At 32.5% G+C, this 26,443-nt stretch overlaps 1 protein-coding gene across 1 annotated transcript in view; it reads right to left on the bottom strand.

Annotated features, from left to right (window-relative positions):
- MYO3A (myosin IIIA) overlaps positions 1 to 25,998 on the bottom strand; it is a 209,129-nt gene extending 183,131 nt beyond the window's left edge. Inside the window, exons 1-2 of the mRNA XM_074269536.1 lie at positions 25,819 to 25,998; positions 21,661 to 21,795 (exon numbers count right to left, since the gene is read on the bottom strand). Of these exons, the coding sequence (XP_074125637.1) occupies positions 21,661 to 21,795; positions 25,819 to 25,986 (303 nt within the window). The 5' untranslated portion in view covers positions 25,987 to 25,998. The remainder of the gene's footprint in view (positions 1 to 21,660; positions 21,796 to 25,818) is intronic.
- Positions 25,999 to 26,443: the final 445 nt, after the last annotated feature.

The raw sequence follows: 26,443 nt of genomic DNA, 5'->3' as shown, positions 1-26,443 counted from the left end.
GGATGAAAAAGGAATCACAAAAGTCTCAGTCTCTAAGAAAGATGCCTAACCCAAATGGGTCAAGAATCCCAAAATATTCAAGAAGGGGTCATAAAGACTTTATATGAAAGATGCCTGCTAAAGGGGCTTTCATCATACATTGAGACAGCTGATTCCATTTTCCAAGAGCTTTAATTGTGAGAAAGATGTTCTTTATATTAAATCCAAGTTTTCCTTCTTGGTAACTTCTATTATTTCATGTTTTGCTTTCTGGAGCCAAATAGAACAATTAAGTCCTTCTTCCATATGGTTTCTTCCTTGTGCTTCTGCTTAATAATGTCCTTAAATGTAACAGTACTGTTAGTTAGTTAGTTGGTTAGTGATTAAAGTACTACATATGTCATTTGAAAGGTAAGGTATAGCAAGCTACCCAATTAATCCTGAACACAATATGATTCCCTATGAAGATCAAGATCACATTAATTTCTTGGCCAACATTTCACACTGCTGACACACATAGGATTTTAGCCCATGAAAATTCCCAGATAATTTTTTTATACTCTCTATTTGGGCATCAACACTTTATTAAATATTTTTGTTCTCTCTTTCTTATGTGCATTTGGAGTTGTTTGGAAGTAGTTATATATAGGGAGTTTGATTGTATAGGGATTTAAATGTGAACATAAGGATAGGTTTTATGTTTTTATCCTAGAGATAACTCGTCATGAAAGCCTGAATTTGGAGAATGGTCATGGGAATGAACAGAATGATGTGATGATGTATAGTAGGAATGTAAAAACTATAAGATATGATTGATTAGGATGATAAATGAGAGAAAAGAGTCAAAGATGGCTCAAAAAAACCTAGTACAAGTACAGTAGTTCCCTTGACGGGAATAGGAAAGTATAGAAGATGGTGGCTTATGGCAAGATTGAAATTCCCATGGGATATCCAGGTAGATATGTATGGAATTCCAGAAATTAGGCTTGATTGTGTAGATATGAAAGTCAACTTGTATAGAGGTGATATTTGAACACAAAGAATCTTATGAAAACACCAAGATAGAAAGAGTAAAAAAAAGAGGCCATGGACAGAGTTCCAGAGGACCACCACAATTAGAGATGAGAACAACATCGGGTTGATGATTCAACAAGAAATAATGGGATAGAGTGAGCAGGGGGTAAGTGGAAAAATCAAAGGAAAAAAGTGTCATAAAGTACTCCAGAGGAGATGTTGGGCAATGCTGTCAGATACTGTAGAAGGATGAAAAAAGATGAAGACTGAGAAAAGGACTCTGGGTTTAAACTTTTAAGAGATTTTTAGTAACTTTAGAGAGAACTGTTTCATTCAAGTGATAGTATTAAAAGTCAGACTATGAGGGATAGAAACATGAACACAAGGTGAATAAATGGAAGCAAGAAGAAAAAATGAACTCTTTTTTGGCCTTTGACTGTGAAAGGAATGAAAAAAAAAAGGATAATAATTTGGAGGCATGATAGATCAAGATAAATTGCTGGGTTTGTTTTTTTTTTTTTTTTAAGGACCAGGAAGTCAGGCATATTTGTGGGTGGTGGAGAGGAAGTCAATAGATAAGAAGAAATAGAAGATAAAGAAAGAAAGGAAGTGATTGAGGGAATAAATTCCTAAAGGAGACCTTAAGAACCAAGGGCAAAGTTTGAGAGTCTTTTTTTGTTGGCTTTTAGTTTAGTTTTTATAATTTCTAACATTAGGAGCATAGGAATTCTTTTTTCCTTGTATTCTTAAACTCCCTAATTTTTGATTGGTATGACATTAGTTTAAAAGTAATATGGGCTATTAGGAAAAGAAAACAAGCATAAAAATTAAGAATAAGATGCCTTAGCCCATCTCTATGGTATGACTTTAAGAGAACCAGTATAACACTACTTAAAAATGAGTTGGAAGACACTGTATAATTTCAAATCCAATTTTATTTTCTTCTGGAAACAACTTGTTTATTTGTGACAACTTAGTGTCAGGTAAAAGCCAAATGACATGAGTTTCTATTTATTCCATTTAATGGATTTCAGGCTTTGTTTAATCTGCTGATTTGTCAGTCAATGATATTTAAGATATGTTTAAGATGCTTGCTGTTGCTAAATCTCAGAGGTACAAGCTGTCTCAAAAACCATCTAATCCAATCTGCAGCTGATCTAGAATCTTTTCTTCTCTTATAAACTAATCATATTGTGAAAAGGGCTTAAAATCATAACAAAGAATATAAGATGAACTCAATAGCATATAAAGTGTCCCAAAAGTCTTAGGGCAATTTCAAATTTTAATAGCCCACGAAGCTCATGACAAAAAACTTTAAAGAATTATTCAAATTATGTTGGTCATAGAGATATATGCCAAATAAAGTCTTAGCAGCCAATATTTTACAGTAACGAAATCTCAGTGTAATGCAGTAGAACCATATGAAACATCATTTAGCCAATCAATTAATGACCATTTACAAAGTGCCTATGATTTGCTAAGCTTTGGGGAATTCAAAGGCAAAAGTTAAACAGTCTTTGCACTTAATGAACTTGCCTTATATTGGTCCAAGTGTCCATTTATATTACCATTCTTAAAGAATTAATTGCTCCCGAGAACATTGTTTCATCAAGCACTCTCTTTTCAAGAAACCAATTACTAATATAGGTGGGACTTGTCTTGAACTTTGTACCCAATACTAGTTGAAATTAGTAAACTATTAATTATGCTTTGGAAATCTTGTTATGCAGAATTTTTCACTGTAGTAGCATTTGTAGCAAAAAAAAAACAAACAAACAAAAAAAAAAACATATGCCTGTGATGCTTAATAGAAAATATTAAGGTGATCTCCTTTCCAGGAGAGAGAAACTTTGAGTCAGACTTTATAGTTTTGCATTCTTTTACATTCCAATAGAAAGGAAACTCATTGAGATCAGTGTGATTTGAAAAGTGAAGATCATCTCTGCGTTCTCCACACACACATTCCAGCAAAAAAATGTAAAAAAGTCATTTAAATAATGCTTTTCAAATCTTAAACATTTTTAAAAATCATAACTTTATGAGAAATAATCCTACAAATACTGAAGAATGCAGCATTGTGAAATACAATAATCCACAAACAAAATCACCATACATTCTCAGGATAAGATTTAATAGGGCATAAATTCATAACAGCTAGATAGTGCTAGGTGGAACTCTAAGCCTGGAGCCATGAAGACTCATCTTCCTGAGTCCAAATATGACCTCAGACACTTATTAACTATGTGACCCTAGGAAAGATACTTAACTCTGTTTGACTCAGTTTCCTCATCTGTAAAAAGAATTGGAGAAATAAATGACAAACCATTGTAGTATCTTTCCAAGGAAACCCCAAATAGTATCATAAAGATTTGGATACAATTGAAATGTTACTACAAAGCTTAGAACACATACATAGCCATGCCACAAATATTAATCACAGTTACCACTAGCAATGATGGCTTTTTAGTAGAAACAAAAAACTTAAATGTGTCGGTAAATACAAATATAGAAATACAAACAAACAAAAACAAAGCAAAATGTCTTAAGTGCATATTCAGTGCTATGGGAGACATTTAAGAACTATTAATTCCCCAATATGGCTTTCAGTTTTCTAAATCAATTAAGATAGCAATTTCCTGCATATATTCGGCAATTAGTTTTATATTCTTCTAATTATATTAGCTGAGCATTTTGCACAAGAAATGCAGCACAATCATGAAAGACATTTTATTGAAGATGGCATGATTGCTGTCCCATTTTCTACATTTTACCTTAAAAATCTATAGCTCTTCAGCAAAAGTCATCAAGTGCTCTAGTGGAAAGCAGCCTTTTATGCTGCTATATAAAACCATTATTTGGGGCTGGCATGTTGAAAAAAGAAATTATGAGCAAGACATCTTCCTTCTACTTACAGTTGACAGACAATTTGAATCTTTCAGAACAAACATATTTCTAAGGACATTTGAAATTCTCAGCCATTAATTTAAGGTCAAGATCAAACCACACACAAAAATGTTCAAAAGCAATGAATGCTATTTTATCTGACAATCAGGAAACTGGCACATTTCAGTGAATGCTGTTTTTTTTGGACTTCATACATGGTCATAAATCCCTAAATTTTAGAAGGATATGGGAACTGCCTAGGGCAGAGCTATGCTTAGATTCTACTTTTCCAGTATTGCTCAAACCTGCAACAATTGCTGTACTGAAGAAGTATTAGACTATTTACAATGGTTTGCCTCATTGCATTTCACTGTACAAAATGAATTTGACTTTAGGCAAAGAAAAGGTAGTTGTAAGAAAAATACAAAAAGGAACCAGAAAAAGTGGGAGTGGGTAGGATATGATTAATTTCAAAATGCATTAAGTGTCTACTATGTGCTGTCAAGAATCATATATTCTACTGGATCCAAGATTAACTAAAACTTCAAAGGAACAACCCAGATTACAATTTTGACTTTACTATAGTCTTAAAGATGGTTCTGGTAAGAAAATAGGGCCTTAGGGAGCCTTATTTCCTGAATATTACTTAAAAATAAAAACCCAGTAGTTTAAGAAAAGTGCTCTGTTTAATTTCTAATTACTTTATGGAATATTCTGAACATGAATACTGATTTACTAACATTTTACTACTTGACAGTGAGATGGAGAATAGTAAAAAAGGGACAATGGTTTCTTCTTTGTGTGTGTGTGTGTGTGTGTGTGTGTGTGAAATACTTCTACTGAAGGTCTTCTACAGACCTTTTTTTAAAATGCTTTTCTATTTTTATTATGTTTTTCTTTTTTAAAAAATTCAACATATCTTATTTTCAGCTCCAAATTTTCTCCCCGTCTCTCTATTCCTTATCTATTGAGAAGGCAAGAAATAAAAAATCCATTACAAATATGTATTCATGCAAAACAAATTTCCATAGTAGCCAGGTTCTGTAACCCCTGCCCCAAATAAACACAAAATCTTTGCTTCCATCTTTACTCTGAGTAATATTGATTTGGAGAGAGATGTCATGTTTTCTCATGATTCCTTTTCAATTATAGTTGGTAATTATGTTTATAGAATATAGTAATTAAGTCTTTCAAAGTTAATGCTCTTTGCAATATTATTATTGCTGTTTTTCCTGGTTCTGCTTATTTGGCATTAGTTCATGTAAGTCTTCCCAGTTTTTTTAAATACCTCCTTCATTATTACTTATAGCCCAATAGTTTTCCATGACATTCATATGCCATAACTTGTTTAGCCCTTCCCTACTTGATAGGCATCCTTCAAATTTCCAATTTGTATCACAAAAAAAGCTGCAATAAATATTTTTGGGCCGTTTCCTCTTTCTCTGATTTCTTTGAAGCATAGTTTTACTAATAGTATTGCTGAGTCAAAGAGGATGCATATTTTACTAGCTTTTTGTACATAATTTCAAATTGCTTTCCAGAATGATTAGAATAGTTAACAATTCTACCAGCAATGCATTAGTGTATCTATTTTCTTATATTTCTTTTACCATTTGTCATTTTCCCTTTTTGTCATTTTAAATCAATTTTATGGACATGAAGTAGTACCTCAGAATTATTTTAATGTGTTTTTCTCTAATTTTTAGTGATTTGGAACATTTTTATTTAGCTCTTAATAAATCGAATCTCTTCCTCTGAAAACTACTTAGTCACATCATTTATCAATTGGGGAATGGCTTTTACTCTAACAAATTTGTTTCAGTTCCCTATGTACTTGAGAAATAAGACTTTCATAAGAGAAATTGATTGCTTATATATTTTTTGCTTTTCCTCTAAGTTTAAAATGGATTGGTTTTATTTGTGTAAAAGCTTTTTAGTTTCACATAATAAAATAATCCATTTTATCAGTGAACTTTTGTTTGTTTACCAGTGGTAAACTGGTTTGTTTGCCAGTAAACTATCTTTTGTTTGATCATGAACTCTTCCTTTTTCCATATATATGATATGCAATTTCTCCCATCCTCCACCAATTTGTAAATATGTGTGTGTTGTGTTACACATAACATTTAGATATACATATATACAAATACAACATTTAAATATATCTATATATTTATACATAGATATAAAGGGATTCACATATACATATCCCTTCATATATACATATATATATGCATATTTATGTCTATATCTCACTTTGTAAAATGATGTGAGATAGCAGTTTGTGCCTAAATTCTGTCATACTACTTTTTAAAATTTTCAAATAGGTTTTGTCAAATGATGACTTCTTGTACCAATATCTGTGATCTTTGAGTTAATCAAATAGCAAATTACTATGCTCATTTGCTTCTATATACTATGTATCTAATTATTTCACTGCTCAAACATTCTGCTTCTTATCTAGAACGACATTGTTTTGAAAATTACAGCTTTGTAGTATGGTGTAAGATCTGGTATTACTAGGCCCCTTTCTTTCCCTTTTTTTGTATTGATGTATTGGTAGTTATTTTAGATGCTCTTTATCTTTCTGTTACTGCTGGGTTTTGTTGGTGATATATGGACATGTTGATGATTTGTGTGTGTTTATTCTATATCTTGAACCTTTGCTGAAGTTGTTAGTTGTTTTGATTACTTTTTTTAGTTGGCTACTAGGCTTCTCTAAATAAACCAAAAGATCAGTTGTAAAAAGTGATAATTTTGTTTCCTCATTGCACTTGCTTATTCCTTTTATTTTTTTTCCATTTTATTGCTATAGTCAATGTTTCTAGTACAATGTTGAATCGCAGTGGGTAATAATAGACATCCTTGATTCAATTCCTGATCTTTTCAGAAAGGCTTCTAGCATATCCCTATTATAGAAAGATAAAGAAGGAATCAGTGACAGAGACAATTTGGAATGAAATACAATCTGAAAATTATTACCCCTTGCCTTTTAAATATCTTTGTGTTTTGGACTATGAGTGATATTCTAAGAGAGAAAACAAGATTGTGAATAGTTAATTGAAGAAAAGAATGAAAAACTGAAAACAACCTTTATGAATAGCTAGTTGTTCAACGCAACTTTTTTCCTCTCTTCTTTTCTCCTCTCTTTTTCTCTCCTCTTTTCTCTTCTCCCCTCCTCTCCTTTGCTTTTCATACTTTATGTAAACAGAGGAAAGGGAAAGAAGTCTCTTTAATTCTAACACCACAAATTCATCATTTGTGATCATCAGCTGGTGTCCGGTTGCCGTTTCCCTTTGTTCCACTGATGCCACAATGCCACAATAGATTTTTCTAAGTAAATGTATATAATACAAAAAACAAACCTTAACAAGTAATATGGAACTATTTCTATTTTAAAAGCAGGTACAAAAGAGCCAGAACTACCTGAAGCCATAAAAAGGGGACTCTTCATTCAATGGTTCTGTAATAGAAAATTCCCTCCTTAATGAAAATTGCATCCAGGTGAATGAACGAACTCTGCCACACTTCAGCCAAATACTATTTAAAATCCATCAAGATAGATTGAAAAGGAGATTTATAATAGTAAGACTGAAAAACCTTTAAGTACAGATTTGAAACACAATGCTATAATAGCCCTTTTATGTTCTCTAATCGAACAAAATTGAAGTATAATTTTCCAAAACCAAAGCTACCATAATTAAATGACTGAGCAACATTGGAACAAAATTCGGTACTAAGGCTCTATTCATATATTTAAAAACAACCTTAAATAGAAGGTATCCTATAACACATGATGACAAGTAACTTACTTAAATTTTCCAAATGTATGTGGCTTTTACCATATTTAGAGATGAGCCGTCTTTTCCCACCACTCAGATTTGTGGATAAAAATCAAATGAGAATAAGGCTTGGTTATTATCTATACATTTTAGTCTAATTTCTGAGTAGCTTTTAGTTACTTTATAAAAGCAAGTTAATATTTGTGATGTGATCTGCTAACTTTGAAGCACTATTAATGTTAGCTATTTTTATAAATAGGGTATGTTTCAAAATATCCTTTCTATCTTCTCCTTCTCCCCCACTTGATTCTTTCTGATAACAAAAAACATCATTCCTTACTACTGTTTTATAAGAATGATGAGCAGGCTGATTTCAGAAAAACCTGGAAAGACTTGAATGAACTGACAATAAGTACTGATGCATGTACATGATATTGAGTTAAGGGAGCAGAACTATGAGAATATTTTATACAGTGACAAGAAGATTATGTGATGATTAATTATGATAGACTTAAATCTTCTCAGCAATACATTGACCTGGGACAATTCCAATAGACTTGGGTTGGCAAATGTCATCTGCACTCAAAGAAGGAATTATGGAGATTGAATGTAGATCAAAGCATATATTTTCATGTTTTCTTTCTATTTTTTTTCTTTCTTGTGGTTTTTCTCTTTTGTTTTGATTTTTTCTTTCACAATATGGCTAATTTGAAAATATGTTTAAGAAATTATACATGCATAACCTATATTAGATTGCTTGCTTCTTATGGAAGGGGATAGGTAAGGAAGAGAGGGAGAAAATACATTTGGAACTCAAATCCTTACAAAAGTGAATGTTAAAAACTATCTTTACATGTAATTAGAAAAATTATATTAAGTAAAAAAAAAAGAAAACTTCATTCTGTTGGCTTAAAGTTTTCTCATAGTCTTTTATTTAAGGTAGCAAGAGGTCTGCTTATCAAGAGTTTTAAATCCCAAGGAACTTTATGGACGAATGAAATGATGTGTAGGATAGCGTGCAGGGCCTGGACTTAGGAAGAACTGCATTCAAATGGGACCTAGTTGTGTGATTCTAGGCAAGTCACTTAACTACTGTTTGTCTCAGTCTCCTCTGTAAAATGGGGATAAGAAAAGCACCTACCTTCCAAAGTTGTGAGAATCAAATAAGATAATAATTACAACGTGTTTAGCACAATGCCTGGTACCTAGTGATTGCTACATAAATGTTAGCTATTATTATTATTCTTACATCTTGGAAGTAATAGCTAGCTATTAAGAGTTTATTGAAAAAAAAAGAGTTTATTGAGTAACAGGATGATATGGTCAAGTTTATCATTGGGGAAAATCACTTTGATAACTGAGAAGAGAATGTTTTGAAATAGGAAAGACTTGAGGCAAGGGGACTACTGCAATAATCCATATGATGGGTGATGAGGTTATGAACTAGACATATCAGGTCACATCATCAACAAATAAAAGAAAGTTAGGAAAAATTACATATCATATCTCTGGATAGAAGAATAGGTCATGATCAAACAAGGAACAGAAAAGATCATGGAAGATAAAATGAATATATTTTCATAAATAAATTTTAATGTTTTTTCATAAACAAATCCAAGTAATTTAATATTACAAGAGAAGCAATTAACTTGGAAAAAGTCTTTATTATAAGTTTATCTAATAAAGTTTTCATTTCTAAGATATATAAATTGATAATGATTCAAATGAACAAAAATAAAAGTCATCTCCCAATTCGTAAATGATCTAAGGATATGGCAATTCTGGAACAGGCAACTCTAAGAGAAGTAACTCAAATCATAGCTTTGTGGGGAAAAATGCCCATGTCTATCATATTGGCAAAGATGACAAAAAAGGAAAATGTCAAATATTGGATGAGCTGTGAAAAAATAGGAACATTAATGTACTGTTGATGCTGGAAAGCAATTTGGAATTATACACAAAAAATTCTAAAGAGCATGTGCCATCTTAACTAGATGCATCACTATCAAGTTTATTCTCAAAAGACATAGAAGAAAGAGAAAAAAAGATCTTTTTTTTTTCCTTCAGTCTCAGTCCTATTTGACTCTTCATGATTCCATTGGGGGAAATTTTTTGGCAAAGATACTGGACTGGATTGCCATTTCTTTCTCCAGCTCATTTTATAGATAAAGTATATGACACAAATAGTGTCTTGCCCATGGTAACAGAATTAGTAAGTATCTGATATTTATAGTAGTAATATCTGTGGTGACAAAACAATACAAAAAACTATAATAACAGGAAACTAAAGGAATACTAAAAAAATGAAAAATAGTTGAATGTATTATGGTATATGAATGTATATTATATAGATACATAGTATCTATGATACTATTGTGAGAAATAAGGAAAGAAATGATTTTAAAAAGACATGAAAAGACTTATTTGAACTGATGCAGAGTAAAGTAAGGAGAACCAGAAAACTACTTTATAATGATATTATAATATTATAAAAATGAAAACTATGAAATAAGAAAAACTATGAGAACAATTTATAGAGTAACACTTTGAAAGCTATAGGAAATGTAATTAATAAAATTGATTATCATTCTAGAGGACTGATGATGAAGCAGAACAGGACATATATATTTTTGCATGTAGCCAATTGTTTGACTATTCATATTTGTCATAAGAAATTTGTTAATCTTTTCTTTTTCCCCCAATGGACTTAGAGAAGGAAAAAATAGGTTTTTGTTAATTAGAAAATTAAACTTGAGGGGGACTGTAGAGTTAAAATGCTGCTTGCACTTTCAGATAAGGTTATTGTGTTATAAGTTTTGTTTAATTATTTTACTTTTTTTTTTTTTACTAGAGCACATTTAGAGAGTGAAGATAATTTGGAAATGTCTATAATATAAAAACAAAAGATGCCCCCTCCAATTCAAACAAAAAAGAATTTCTGTATTGTTTCCTTTAACTCTGCTCCAATGCTAACAACTTAGATTAGAATGAGTTAAGCAATCAAGACGGCTGTAATATATTCAACTTTGTTAAAAAGGTAGGAGGAAAAAAAGCAGAATCCTTTCCTAGTTGGCTTGGGCTTTGTTTGCTAAGTAGGAGTTTTAGAATTTAAGCTTGCATGTCACGTCAAATAATTATATGATTAACAAAGAGGCCAGGTTTAGTAAAAAGGAATGAGTCATTACTGATTAGGACCATGTTTACTATTTATATTCTGGTTGTTGGAGAAGGTGAAAGAGGGTTTAGAACTCTATAGAAAAAAAAAATCCATTAAAAAACAAATCCTGTATGTAAAGAAAAAAAAAAAGTACAGACACCTTGACCTTGATTTTTTTTTCAAGCCCTAACTAAAGTAATAATGGAAATAGGGATGATGATGATGAAGATGATAATAAAACTTTAAAATGCCTCAGTACATTCTGCCTTGTATAAACATACCACAATGCAGTCTGTTATACTTGGGAATGTGCAATATCTGTTCCTTCTCTAGAAACATAAAAGAAATCATCTTGTCAATCACTTCTCTTCTGCAATCGTGCATCACCATAAGGAACAAAGAAAAAGGTTGGGCTCTCAGCACAACTCAAAGGCCTGTATTTACCCTCCCCACACTATACTATGGGATTATGTGGATTTATTTTTATTCAGTCTCTAGGCAAGCAGAAATATGATCTTTGTTTCATCTGTTAGTGTATCGTCTCTTTCTCTGTTTCTCTATCTGCCCGTCTCTATCTCTGTCTCTACCTCTGTCTCTGTCTTTACCTCTGTCTCTGTCTGTCTGTCTGTCTTTGTGTGTGTGTCTCTGTCTCTCTCTGTCTCTGTCTCTGTCTCTCTCTTTGTGTGTGTGTCTGTCTCTGTCTTTCTGTCTCTGTCTCTGTCTGTCTCTGTCTGTGTGTTCATGTGTCTCTGTCTCTCTCTCTCTGTCTTTGTCTCTCTCTCTTGGTGTGTGTGTGTGTGTGTGTGTGTGTGTGTGTGTGTGTGTGTGTGTGTGTGTGTGTCTGTCTGTCTGTCTGTCTGTCTCTCTGTCTCTCTGTCTCTGTCTGTCTGTCTGTCTCTTTCTCTCTCTTATTACATTATAGTGTCTTTCTTCCTAACAGGCAAATATGAACCTCTGAGATCTCTGAATGCCACTTTAAAGCAGGAAAATAAAAGAGCTGCTAATAATCCACGGCATATGAAAGTAATACTTATTCACTCGAAAGCCTTGGCCAATGATTGGAAATCTATGTTTGAGAGCTTTTATGAGTGTTTACTGAATTTCAGAGCTTCCTAATGTCACCTGTGATTACAAGTCTTTGATCTTATTGAAAGAGAGATGATTCCAAAGAGAAAAATTGCTATAATTGGGAAGCAACTAGGAAAACTGATGTAATTATTAAAGATGAATAAATTAGGGCTAAATCAGATACATAATGGGCCATAGTGTGCATGATACCACCGCAATAGGAATAATTACATTCTGTGTGCAATATAGAAGAAACCGGCTTCTTGCCTGGTATGACCTCCTAGATCCAAAGCCAATATTGATGGGGATCAGATGACCTTTCAACTAATTTCCAAGTGGCAATAAGTTACTTTTCAAATATTCTTTTTGTTCTGGCTATTGTCAAGTTTTTGCTGCCTTCAATCAATGAATAAACATTTATTAAGAACTTGCTATATATTCTATACTGGCCACAAAAATATAAAAAAATGAAAGAATGTCTACTCTCAAGGGGCTTACATTCTGATGGAAAAAACAATACAAAGGCTATATAAGTATGTATATATATATGCATATAGATGAGTATGTATATTTCAAATTATCTGTAATCTCATTAACTCATGAATTCCATTCAGATTTCAATCCTTTTCATGCTTTCTTATATTGAGGAACAAGAATTCATATATTCTTGTCAATATTCTCTCAAAGACTTACTGTAGTTGATGCATCCTATGTGCTTGATGGCTTTCTCAATTTCTCCTGAGAACACAAGAGTGCCATTAGAGTATCGTGGATGTCTACCTGATGTCCCTGGCTCTTGCCACATGATCAGTTCATCTTCTTGTCTCCTAATGCAATTTCTCAATAATATCCTTTATTTTAGTCCTTCAGTATTACCAATAGTTATTATGTGTTTACTCATATCCACCATTTGTCCTTCTGCTGACCTGTGGACCTTTTGAGCAGTGGTGTTCCTTATCCTGTGACAAGGAATCCGAAAGATGTTAATATTCAAAAGTTGGGTCTTAGCTTTCATGGGAAGCTTGGTACTCTGTAAAAGAGCTTTTCAAATTTCTAAAATCAACCTAGCCTATTCCAATTCCTCTTTCTACTCTGGGCCCAGCTCCAAATAGATTTTATTCAAGATATACCTATTGCTAGACAACAGGCTATCTATGCAAATGGTAGATTAAACATTCTTCATCATATGCTTATCTAGTAATTCATGGGGTTCATCTGTCTGCCTATCTCCTTCTTAAGGTCCTGGGTTCCCTGAGAAGTCAGGTATGACTTTTACCAATATATTTCCTCTACTGTTAGCAGCCAGTGACAAGTTCCTCATTTATACTTAACAATTAATAGTAGTTTGCTTCTATAAAATCTTTTAAGTTAGTTTACAAACATTCCCTTTCAACATTTGATGGGTATAACTTTCTTATACAACTTCAATCCCTGGAGAGGGGACACAGACTTGACACAGTTTCTACTTAGCATTCATCTCCAAATGTGGCCTGGCTGATGGATAGATGAATTTTCACCTCTGCTATTGCTAGGTTGGGTCAAGAAAATTTTTCTAGACTTTGTTCCTCATTACAAATACTAGCAAAAATGCTAGCTTCAGAATTCTAGTGTCTCATTCTAACTTTTCAAATGTCACCATCAAAATTAACCATCTCTAATCTTCTTCAATAAAAATAAGAAAGAACAAATGCAAAGAAAGAACCCAAACTCACTCATGTTTATCATATGCTTAGGGACCTCAGATGGAAAAGGTTGAAGGCCACTTTCAATTAGAGACTTAAAAGCACATCTCCCCTCAGACTCTGCCAAGGAAGAACAGAACTAGAGCAAGATTTTTATTTTGGTTGGTTAAAGTCATTTGAATGTCTTCACCTTCCTTGCCCTCATCCCAGTTCAAGCTCTATGGTCAATCAGAAAGTTTCCTCTTCACCCCATGGCTAGGAACCAGAACTGGTTACAGAATATTTTCATGTACTAATATTCACTTCCCAATCCCATTAGCAGAGTACACTGATCCAGCCTATAAGGATCTATTTTCTCCATTATACATACATATTGTATATATATACATATATATACATATATATATATATAAATGCATATACACACAGAGACATATAGACATACACATATGTGTGTGTATTTATGTATGTATATATGTGCATAATATATATATATGCATAATATATATAATATAAAAATGACACATAAAAGGAAATGTAGGAAAGTTAAAAGGTATTTTGGGAAGGCTTGCTTTTTTCTTTGCCACCCTTCTCACTGTTGAATAGCAGTTGCTTTGGGTTCATTTGAGTTTTCTAAGCATCAGGAGTCATAAGAGTTAGGTAGTTAAGAGATGTTGATAGTAGAAGATAGAAAAAGATTATGTTCACGTAAGAAGCTTTCGCCCATATGAAGCATTAGGAAACAGAAATCGGGGGAAAAGGCATTACTGGAAGTATTTTGGTGGTGACTCAACTCCATCATTCACTCTTTCTTCCTACAGGTGCCAACAAATGTTACTATCATAAATTTTCAGTGAAAATCAAAGTCTATTCTCTACTCCTGGTCCCCATTTTACAAGTGAAAAAAAATGTGATTACACAGATAATTTGGAAGGTTAAAAGTAATCAGAAATATGTATAAAAAAGAGCTAGGTGGTAATGATAAACTAGATCTCAAAATGTCTAACTAAAAAAGATCATTGTGAAGGTTAGGCTTCCAATATTAATGGCTTTTTGTAATGTTGTTTTACCTTTAAAATCATCTACACAACTTTTCCCCTTTATCATTCTTATCCAGGATTACAAAAGAGTGATCCTCTAGGATCCTCTCCTCTTTAGAAGCTCAAATTCAGAAGCATAAAAGCTTCTATTTCTTAAAGAAGAGGCCCAGTACTTCCCCAGGATGCACTCTTGACTTTGTATTAAAGGGCTTTGTCTACTATGCCATGGAAACCTTTTTACCCTGTAAACTCACTCCACCTCTGTACTACTTCTCATATTAGATGGACTCTCTGCCCCTCCAGCTTCTTTCTCTGTTCAGGTGGTTCATCCCAGAACCTCTTTTTTATTTCAGAACCTCCATTTTTAAGGAGAAGATGCATTCCCCATCTTATCTTCATTCTTTTTCAAAGTACAATCCTGACTTTCCAAAGGAAATTTCTCTTCCATGCCCCAGAAGAGGGTACCTTTAAACAGCTTCAGTCTCTCTGTTTGTATTTATATTCCCTTTTCTTAGCCCAGTGCTTAACAAACAGTAAGCTCTTAAAAAATGTTTGGAGATTTGACTCAACTGACACCAAAAATCTTTAAGGTGTTATGTGTTCTACTTTTTATACAAATAAGGAATTTTTAAACTTTTAATGTCCTGGACTCCTTTGGCAATCTAGGGAAGTCCAACTAGCTACTTATAGGGCTTGTTGTTTGTCCTTTGATCTTTAAGAGGATCATGAAATCAGGAAGGCTATGCCATGACTTATAAGTGACTTGGATTTAAGTAAGGGCAGACTGTGCAGAGTCGAGTCGCCAACCTCACTCACTACTCTGGAGCCATTTGGGTCCAATGGTAAGATATAGATCAGGAGGCCCAGAGATGGCCCTAGATGTATTAGGAATTAAGGTCTTTCCTTGGGCTCAGTTTGACTCAATTCAGTCAGAATTGAGCTTTGGAATGAGACACATTATTCAGTCAATTATCAGGCATTTATTTAAGCACTTACTATTTGCCATTCTGAATACCAGACACAAAAAAGCCAAGTGTTCAGATATACACAATGTGATGATTTGTTTTGCTTGATTGTACTTACCTATCATAAGGGAAGGCTCTCTGTGTGGGGCAGTAACAAGTAACAAGTCCCTCAATAAAGCTTTTTTTTTTTTTTTTTTCCCCCTTGAGACAATTGGGATTAAGTGACTTGCTCAGGATCACACAGCTAAGAAGTATTAAGTGTCTGAGGCTAGATTTGAACTCAGGTCCTCCTGACTTCAGGGTTGGTGCTCTATTGACTGCGCCACTTAGCTGTCCCAATAAAGCATTATTAAAAGAAAAAATAAAATGAAGTAGTTGATTAGATTGGTGATGTCAAATTTAAATTGAAATGAGGGCTACTAAGCCATACATAAGAATCTCTGGGAGCAATGGTCTTAGAAAGCCACATATTAATATTCTTGATGTTATATTGTATTTTTATTTATTTTGTAAACTATTTTCCAATCCCACTTTAATTTGGTTTGGACTATACAGAACATTATGGGTTACTGTGGCCTGCGGGGTCATGTCTGATACCTGATACTATAGAGCAGATGACCTTCCAGTTTAGTTTCCTTCTAGGGTATGGATAGTTTATATATTACTTGTCCAATGTCGTGCAAGCAGTAACTGATTGTGTTTAAAAAAAAAATAAAGGAAGTACAAAGGGGATAAAGAAAAATTTCCCATCTATTTCCCAAAGCATAATCCTCAACACTTTTTTTTTTTTTGACAATAAGAAATGGGTGAATAAGAAAACTATTGTTTCCTAACTCCCCTTTCAAATAAAAAAAAAATAGCACAGAACAGAAATGGTTTGCCTAGGGAGCATAGAAAGGTATTACTACTACTCTCTATACATTTCCAATCCTAGATTGAAATACAAATTAAAGGATTTTTTATAGTTACAAAGAAATATTTGACAGTTTTTTGTTAAATCAAGACCAGCTACATTCCTCCCCACATACCACACTCATAATGAAGGATGTCACTCAAAATTCAAAAATTCTCTTTCCCCAGAAGTCTTTTTAATTTTGTGCTGTGTTGCAAACAATGATTTTTTTTTTTTTTTTAAATGGAAGTATGCTGAAGAGTCTGGTTAAAAATAACATGGTTTTCATGGAGCCATTCTTCTGGGGCTCTTGGCAGGAATAACTTATTTGAGTCTTAATTGGCTGAGAGACATGATTAGCAGTCATTTTATGGGATAAAGTACTTCTGCCACCAGCCAAATCTTCCAAAATGTCTCAGTAGCAGCACCTTCTACTGTTTGTGTGTTCAGAGCAGGTAATTAAGCATCTAATCATTTATGCATGTAAGCAATTTGCCTAATTTCCATAGATAAACACAGGTTCTTGAATACAATTTGAAAGCTTACTTTCTTCTATAATATATATGGAAATATATATATATGTACATATATATATAATATATACGTATATTATACATGTATATCTGTATGTATATATTTGAATGCCTGTGTAGATGAGATGTTTAACTTATCATTGTGCTCCACAGAAACTTCAAGTAGCAGATACAGTTATTTGTAGGTAAAGAAGACCTGAGATCAAGTTTTTCATGTGACTCACAAGCCTTGCGACCCTGGCAGGTTGCTTAACCACCCAATGTACAGGCTACTTTCTTCAGTTAAGAGAAAAATATAGTTAAGATCTATATTGATATTGTGGAGGAAGTTTCCACACCAGGAATTCCCCAAACAGATGAAATCTTGAGCCTGGTCCTTCCCTCTCCTATTCCCTTAGCCTCTAAACCTTTTTCTTCACAATGTTCTACTCTGATACTTTATTTTGGCAGAGAAGGGACTCTGGGTTCTTGAAGGCAATGCCAGTGAAACATAAGCTCTGACCCGTTCTATCATGATGGAAAAGCTTGAAGTAGCATCCCAGCAGGCTACATTAGCTAAGGCTCATCAGTACTCTAACTGATTGATCTTGGTAGTGAATTCTTTGGTCTTGGAAACCCCATTAAACAAAAAAAAATACAAGATGGTGTCTGATATCTTTCACTTTTGCAATGATGGTGACAGAATGGAGAAATAGGGGACAGAGCACGCTAAGAATCACAGTTTTTAGACAGACTATAAACATTAACTTAGTTGTTGGTATGCTGTATGGCATCTTTGTCCAATGATAAATGGTAGACATATTACTGTAGGAACAGAATCCTATTAATCATAATGTCTATATTATAAATGAAACTATAACACAAAAGGAAGTTATAGAAAATATCAACAAAGAACTATGCAGAAATGGCAGAGGGATATCATCAGAGTGCTATATCATCAGAAAGAGAAAAAATAGATCGGTAATATAGCAAGAAGGAGGGCCAAGTGATGGACAGCTTATATTTGCCATGGGGAAGAAATCTAGAGAAATATCTCCAGAATACAGACAAATTCCCCTAGGGAGAATTTTTGAAAGAGTATAAATAAACATTGTATAGGATCATTGAATTTTGAGGTGGAAGGATCCTTGAAAATTATCAAGTTTAATTATCTCTTTTTAAAGACAAGAAAACTAAGAATCAGAGAAGTTAAATAATTTGCCTATGGCACATAGCTAATAAGTTTCTAAGACAAGATTAGAACCCAGCTCTTAATCATTTAAAGTCCCTCTTCCTAATCACATTAACCATAAAGAATAACTACACAGAGACAGTTAGCAGCTATGTCTCATTAAGTTCAGAATCAATCAATCAATGAGTATTTATTAAATGCTTACAATATAAGAGGTATTGTGCTAATCAGTGGGATGCAAATACAAATAAATGAGCTTACATGATAATAGGGGAAACAAATACACATAAAATATATACAATAAAAATATAAAATAAATAAATACAAATCTATATAAGATGGTTAATTAAAATATTGTTTGACAGGGAAGGTACTTGAAGTAAGGAGGAATCAGGAAAGAGAGAAAGGGAAAAATACAAGCATTTATTAAGCATCTAGGCACTATACTAAGCATTTTACAAGCACAATCTCATTTGATGCTCACAAAAACTATGAGCTATAGGTGCTATTATTTTTATTTTCTGGTTGGAAAAACCGAAGCAGACAGAGATAAAGTAGCCTACTCAGAATCACAAAGCTAAGAAATGTCTGAACCTCCAGGCTAGCACTCCACCATGCCACCTAACTTCCTCTAAAGGCTTTATGTTGAAGATGGTGCCTGAGTTGTACCTTGAAAGGAGAGAAAAACTTATGAGGTAGCAGTAAGGAGAGAATGGATTCTAGGCATGGGGGAAGGCTAGCGCAAAGACACAGAAGTTGAAGATGGAGTGTTATTTGTGGGAGAGAAGGGACTAATTTGCTTTACTTGGGTTTAGGTGTCTCAATCTATATTACTCATTTTTTATTTTTTTCTCAAACAAATTTTGCAATAAAATGAAGAAGCCATCCTGAAATAGAAACTGAAATTCTAAATTCTGAGAAATACTATTAAAATTAAGATAAAAACATAATAGTAGAGAAAAGGTATTGCTATAATGCATATTGAATGGAAATCTTACCTAGTATAATTTTGTTAAATACATTGTATATTCTAGGTTTGAAGTTGGCAGAATTTTTATTTATATAGTAAGGAATCACTTTTTTTTTTTTCAGAAAAAATGGAACCTTTATTTGAAAATTCATTCAAAGTCATCACTATATTTTAAAAGAATAATTCAAGGACTTGAACAGTGGCATATTGTAATCAAATATGGTAGCTCAAACATGGAGATGATTCTTTTGGATCATTGGGAAGCTGAGTTAAGATGTGTGATGTGAGCCAGTGGTTTTCAAAGTGTGGACTGGGGTAATAAGAGAAAAAAAAAGACATGAAAAGAATTAGAGTAAGTGATAAGGAAACCAAATTATCACTCTTTGCAGATGATATGATGATATATTTAGAGAATAAACAAAAAACTACTAGAAGTAATTCATAACCTTAGCAAAGTTTCAGGATACAAAAATAAATCTACATACATCATCAGCATTTTTATATATTACCCAATAAAATCCAGCACAAGAAATACAAAGAAAAAATCCATTTAAAATTACTGTAGAAAATATAAACTATTTGGGAGTAAACCTGCCAAGACAAAGTCAGGAACCTCATGAACACAACTACAAAACATTTTCCACACAAATAAAGTCAGATCTAAACAATCAGGAGAATATCAAGTGCTCATAGATAGACTGAGCTAATATAATAAAAATAACAATTCTACCTAAATGAATCTACTTATTCAGTGCCATATCAATCAGACTGAGAAGAAATTACTTTACAGAGCTAGAAAAAATAACAACAAAGTTCATCTGGAAGAACAAAAGGTCAAGAATTTCAAGGGAATTAATGGGAAACTGCAAATGAATGTGCCTTAGCTAACACTATATTATAAACAGCAATCATCAAAACCATTTGATACTAAAAAATAGAATAGTTGATCAGTGGAATAGTTTAGGTTTACAAGACACAATAATCAATGACTATAGTAATCTAGTGTTTGATAAATACAAAGACTCCAGCTTCTGGGATAAGAACTCACTATTTAACAAAAACAGCTGGGAAAATTGGGAATTAGTATGATAGAAACTATGCATTGACCTATGCTTAATACTCTATGCTGAGATAAGGTTGAAATGGGTTCATGATTTAGACATAAAGAGTGATACTATAAGCAAATGAGAAGAACAAAGGATAGTTTACCTCTCAGATCAGTGGAAAAGAAAGGAATTTGTGGTCAAAGAAGAATTAGAGCACCTTTTGGAATGCAAAATCAATAATTTTGATTAAATTAAGTTAAAAATTTTTTGTACCAAAAAAACTCAAAACAATGCAGCAAAATTAGAAGGGAAGCAGTAAACTGGGGGAAAATTTTACACCCAAGGATTCTGACAAAGGCCTCATTTTAAAAATATATAGGGAATTTACTCAAACTTAAAGAATACAAGTCATTCTCCAATTGATAAATGGTCATAGGATATGAACAGACAATTTTTAGATGAAGAAATTAAATTAAAATTATTTCTGGTCATATAAAAAAAGCTCTAAATCACTATTGATCTGAGAAATGCAAATTAAGGCGACTTTGAGGGACCACTACACACCTCTCAGATTGGCTAAAATGACAGGAAAAGATAATGATGAATATTGAAGCAATGGAATACTAATCCATTGTTGGTGGAGTTGTGAAGTGATCTAACCAAAGAGATCATAAGAAAAGGAGAAGGACCCACATGTGCAAAAATGTTTGTGGCAGTCCTTTTTGAAGTGCCAAGGAACTGAAAACTGTGTGGATGCCCATCTGTTGGGGAGTTGATGAATAAGTTATGGTATATGAACACAATAGAACATTATTCAGTGCTAATCTCTGAACCAATAACTTCATCATTTTTGCATATAGATTAATCAATTGTTAAAGAAAAATCTAAGAAATATGCTTTTTCTAAGACTAGTGTCATAACAAGTTACCTTCTCATCTATTCCCTTGTCTTTAGAAAGGTCTCTCTAAATAAAGAATAATTTATTTTAGAATATTTGATTTTTTTCAGAGCCTCTCTTGATAAATTTCCCAATATTTAACAATTTTTACACCAAAATAGAATATCTCATCTGAATGACTAAACCATTATATCCACCAAGAAGAGAGTAAATAAAAGAAGAAAATAGTTTCTCATCTTCTTTTGCCTACTAATTCTTTATACACAAAGGCCAAAATGAAGCTCATTTATAATCTATTCTTCTCCGGGATGAATCATTCCAATTTCATCTTCCTTTTTTTGTAGGTTCTTTAACTCTCATTCTTTAATCATATATACGCAATTCATGTGAATTGCTTCCTTATTCCTAATGGCTCTCAATATGAGGAATTCAGAATGGAATCTTTATTCCAGGAAGGGTCTGAGCATAAAGATATGGATTGTTTTACAGTGTCTAAGAGTCTCATATAATAATCAAAGGTAAGAAGTCCCAGGATCCCTTCCCAAATCTTCTCCAATTTAAGAAAAGATTCAAAACTTACCTCAAGAACCAACCAGAGCTGGTCACCATTCTTTTTACCCTTTTTGAAGTACATTCCATAGAACTTGACTACATTGGGGTGATCAGAAAGGGCTTTCAAGATGTGGTATTCTGCTTCTATCTCTTCATCAATATCCTAGTTGGAAATGGTCAGAAGAATGTTGTAAAAACAAAGAAATGGGAATATAAGTAATTAAGATTTGTCACAGCAAAATAATACTGAAATAGTTTTTTTTTTCCCTTCTAAGAGTAGGGTCCAGTCTGATGAATTCATCAGTGTGAAGAATTACTCATGTAAAAACAGCATTCACTAAAGCAGATTTATAACTCATCAATATCCTTGCTCTTGAAAGGTTAAGTCACTTGTCCTGGAGAATACAACTTGCCTTTATAACATATAGGCTTTATGCTTGTCTTCTGTCCTCTAATTCCTAGTGATTCTATAGTGGAGAGTAATGATTTGTTTTATATAAACAATATGAATGATTATTTTTTTTCATATTTAAAGGAAGATATTAGTGCCTTCATTCAGGACGACAATACTATTTCAAATCCTGCTGTTATTTCACCAGACTTGAAAGTATTGGGAAAATGAGATGTTACAAAGGCACAGCCAAGGTTGGGAAATTAATTGAGAAAGCTCATTAACTGAAGAGATATGATTTAAATAAAAGAACATTAGATTCTTATGTGTCTTTTAGAAACTTTTCTTTGTTTTATTTTTGGTTTAAATCTCTATAGATTAAGAGATAAGTTGCCAAGTCAAGAAAACAAGAATGTTTTAAGTGCTGTGCTAAGTGCTGGGGATATCAAGAAAGGCAATGGACAGATTCTGTTGTAAAGAAACTCGGAATCATGCAAAATATATATATATATATTCATATGTATATATGCATGTATGTATACATACAACATACATGCAGAAATAAAATCAGAGATCATCTCAGTGGAAGGTATTAGCATTAAGGAGAACCAGAGGAATTGAACATGACATAAAGTTACTTTTCTAATAAATGATTGATTTGTTTAAAATGACATAGCTCTCCAAAAGTCTGTTTTCACTAAGAGGGAAGCAAGTTATTAGTCTAAGCAGTCAAGAATAAAAGAAGGCTATCGACAAACTCAGAATGACAGGCCCATTATTCACAGGAGAAAAAGAAAATAAAGAAGAATATTGCCCATGTAATTCATAATGAAAGAACAATGTATGTCAGGTATATTCTAGTACTCTTAGTGACTGAAATTCATTAAAATTATTTTTTCAAAAAAGTGAAAACATTTTACAATTTATGGAAAGTTAAGACCTAAAAACCCTAGAGATCATCTAGTCCAAATTTCCCCTGCTCTGCGTCTCCCACCTTTTTTTTTTTTCAAAGGAGGAGACTGAGGCTTAAAGAGGTTTAATTACCAATAATAAATAGTATAAAAAGGAGGCAGAAAATGATATTGTATATAAGAAAAGGTATTTAACAAGATACTTTCAGGACATCTACTGATTTAGATAACTTGATGGATAATTATGAGAGGTTATGACTTTGTGAGAAATTAAATTAACATACATATATACATGTATCTGTATAAATGTATACATATACTATATGGTATGATATATATCATATATGTCAGTATTATATAACATGTAATATATTGCTACATATGTATTAGATGAAATATAATTATACAATATGAGTATATATAGAATTATATAGATATATATTACATAATATCACTGATGAATGCCTCAAACCAGAGAAATACATCAACTTGCAGGAACTTTGACATACTGAGACATATAGAGAGTACAAATTCGTAATGCTGATCTTTTAAAATTTAAGGAATAATTCAGCTCTCATTGTCAAAAGTATATTAGAAAATTCTCATAAACACAGAAAAATATGTTTATCATGGCTCATAGAATTGTTTAGCTAGAAAAACTCAGAAATCTTCCATATCAATATTCACCATTTTATAAAAAGAAATTGAAGGTCACAAAAGTTTATGGGGATACAACAGAATCAGAACAAAAATCAGGAGTTTTCTTGATGCTTGGGCTAACTCCCCTCTCCACTATGCCAACTCTTCCCTTGTTACTTTGTGAAAAAATATGGATTCAAGAACAGTCACAGAAAGTGAAAGTCTTTTAAAAAAATCAAAACCAATCTTTTTTTATGAGATACTTGTAGGCATTTAAAATCATTTCCTTATGATTCTAATCTTTGGGTTATAAATCTCTTTTTATTTGAAAAATGACATGATGAATGTAGGGAATTAGTCTTAAACACATAAGTACCAGGAAGAGAATAAAGGCAGCAATGGATCAAATTTAATAGCACATTCATAAAATTAATACATTTGTTTGAAATGGAATGAAACCTAATGTCTTTGTTTTTTTGCTTTTCTGCTCCAACTTTTATCCTCAAAACTTTTCACCAAGAAGGGACAAAGGCATAATAGATACATGTTTTGAGAACACATTCAGATAGACATATGCACTCATTCCATTCCAGCCCTCATCCTATGGCATGGGTAAAAAACATGAGATAACTAAAGGGAGAATGGTGGCTTTGTTCCAATTTCTCTTTGTCGCAATTGAATTGGCAATAAGTTTACACAGTAGAGCAATGGTAGGATAAATGTACACCAAATTCATTTTGATCTCATTAATATAGACAAGAGGGAAAGAATTATAGGGATCTTTTACCTATTTTGCAAGTTTTCAGAATCAATACTTCTTTGAAAGAATTTTCCTTTTCCATTACTTCAAGGAAAAGCAAGCAAACAAACAAAAACTGAAAAAAAAAAAACAAAAAAAAAAACAAAAAAAAAAACAGAAAGGAAACCCTAGTCTATGTTGGAATATGGAAATGTGTAACCTTTAAGAAAGAGAATAAGTTATTCAGTTTTGAGGAAACTTTTTTGCTAAGGTTGAATATCATCTTGTGCTTGAATGATGAGGAGGAACAACAGGTACCCTTGATAAAGAAGGAAAAAAATATTATGAGAGATTATGAACTCTAGAATAAGAAACTGAAAACTTTGAGACTTTAAGTAGATTTTTCCTTATAGTTATTAAATAAAGGCAACTGCAGAAAGAAAATGGAGATTTGGGAAATAAACAACTGATTAAGGAGAAGATAAATGAGAATAAGATTTAAGGCTCAAGATAAAGGAATAAGGGGTCCATGTTCAAGGATGAATTTCATTCAGTGATGGTCACTAATATAAATTCAGGGTTTATTAGGCAGAATGGATAAAAGTCTAGTCTTAGAGTCTGGTTTTAAATCCTAGAAATGATATACATACATAAAAACACATGAATACATATATATTAGCTATCCAAATATAAATATATATATATATTTTTAAAACTTCAATGGCAATACAACTTTTTAAGACTCTTGAGTTACAAATACTTACATCAGGAGTTTGTATACCTATATGACTGAAATCATGTATATCCACAAAGTCAATCTCTTTTTATTCATAAATATATATATATATATATACATATATATATATACACACTACATATACTACACATATATACATATAAGCATAAGTTCATATTTTATATACACACAATGAAGTGGATGCATGTATGTATAAGTGTATATAAATACATTCATATATAACTATTTACTTGTGGACAAAAGCCATAAGGATTATAACTCTTTGGTATGATGATCATTTAATCAGTTCAAATTATTTAGAGCATATTTTGAAAATACTAATTTTTTTTCATTTTCTCAAAAGATTAAGTCATCTACACTGACCTGAAAATGTACTCACCTTCCCTGGATGCTATTTATTATAAAGAAGATTTCAAATTTTCTCACATGGTCCAGGAATGCATCCAGTGCCATGAAAGCTAATCCAAATCTCCCAATGTTCCCTTTTTGACCTGTGAATCTGGATATCTGTGTGATTTTTATAGAACCTGTGACTAGGGCTTTTTGGTCCTACTGATGTGCCCTTCAGTGCAATGCACTATAAACAAAGCAACTCTTTTGAGGGCCTTTTCCATCTTTACCCCTCTTTAAAAATGTCATTAGTTACAGGCTGTGACTATGATTGGCAAATCAAAATAAGACAACCAGAAAATGCACTGGGGATTCAAAGTAGCAACAAAGAAATTTAATTATAAAAAGATGAGACTCACATGGATTGGATCCAGGATTTTAACTGCTGCTTTTTGGCCATTTTTCTTATTCAACACTTTAAAAACTTTCCCATAAGTTCCTTTGCCGATTGTCTCAGTGATTTCCCATGTATCCGAAGGATCAGGAAAGCTATCAAATGTGATAGTTTTTCCAGTTAATGGAAGCATCTTAAAGATTTATGTTTCTAAAAGAAAAAAAATCAACATTTCAATTATATATGCAAGTGTAAATAACATATAGCTTGCAATATTAAATAATACACATAATGGTAATTTACATTTTAAAAGCATCTAGATTGCACGGTGGATACAGTGCCTGTCCTGAGGCTAGGAAGACCTCAGTTCAATTCCAACCTTAAACACTTACGAGTTGTATGAACCTGGGCATATCACTTAATTTCTTTCGGTCTCAGATTACTCATCTGTAAAATGGGGATAGTCATAATACCTATAACTCATAGTTGTTGTGAGGATAAATTGAAATAACATTTGCAAAGTTCTTTGAAAATCTTAAAGTGTTATATTAAAGTTAGCCTTACTATTATTATTTATTATCATTACATGAAAAGTCTTGAACTTTTTTGTGCTATGGTTCCCTATGGAAGACTAGCAAAGTTGACATACC

The sequence above is a fragment of the Sminthopsis crassicaudata genome, chromosome 5 (genome assembly GCF_048593235.1).
Source record: "Sminthopsis crassicaudata isolate SCR6 chromosome 5, ASM4859323v1, whole genome shotgun sequence".
NCBI lineage: Eukaryota > Metazoa > Chordata > Mammalia > Dasyuromorphia > Dasyuridae > Sminthopsis > Sminthopsis crassicaudata.
Note: the sequence above shows the minus strand (reverse complement) of the source record. Positions and strands in the feature narration are given on the sequence as shown.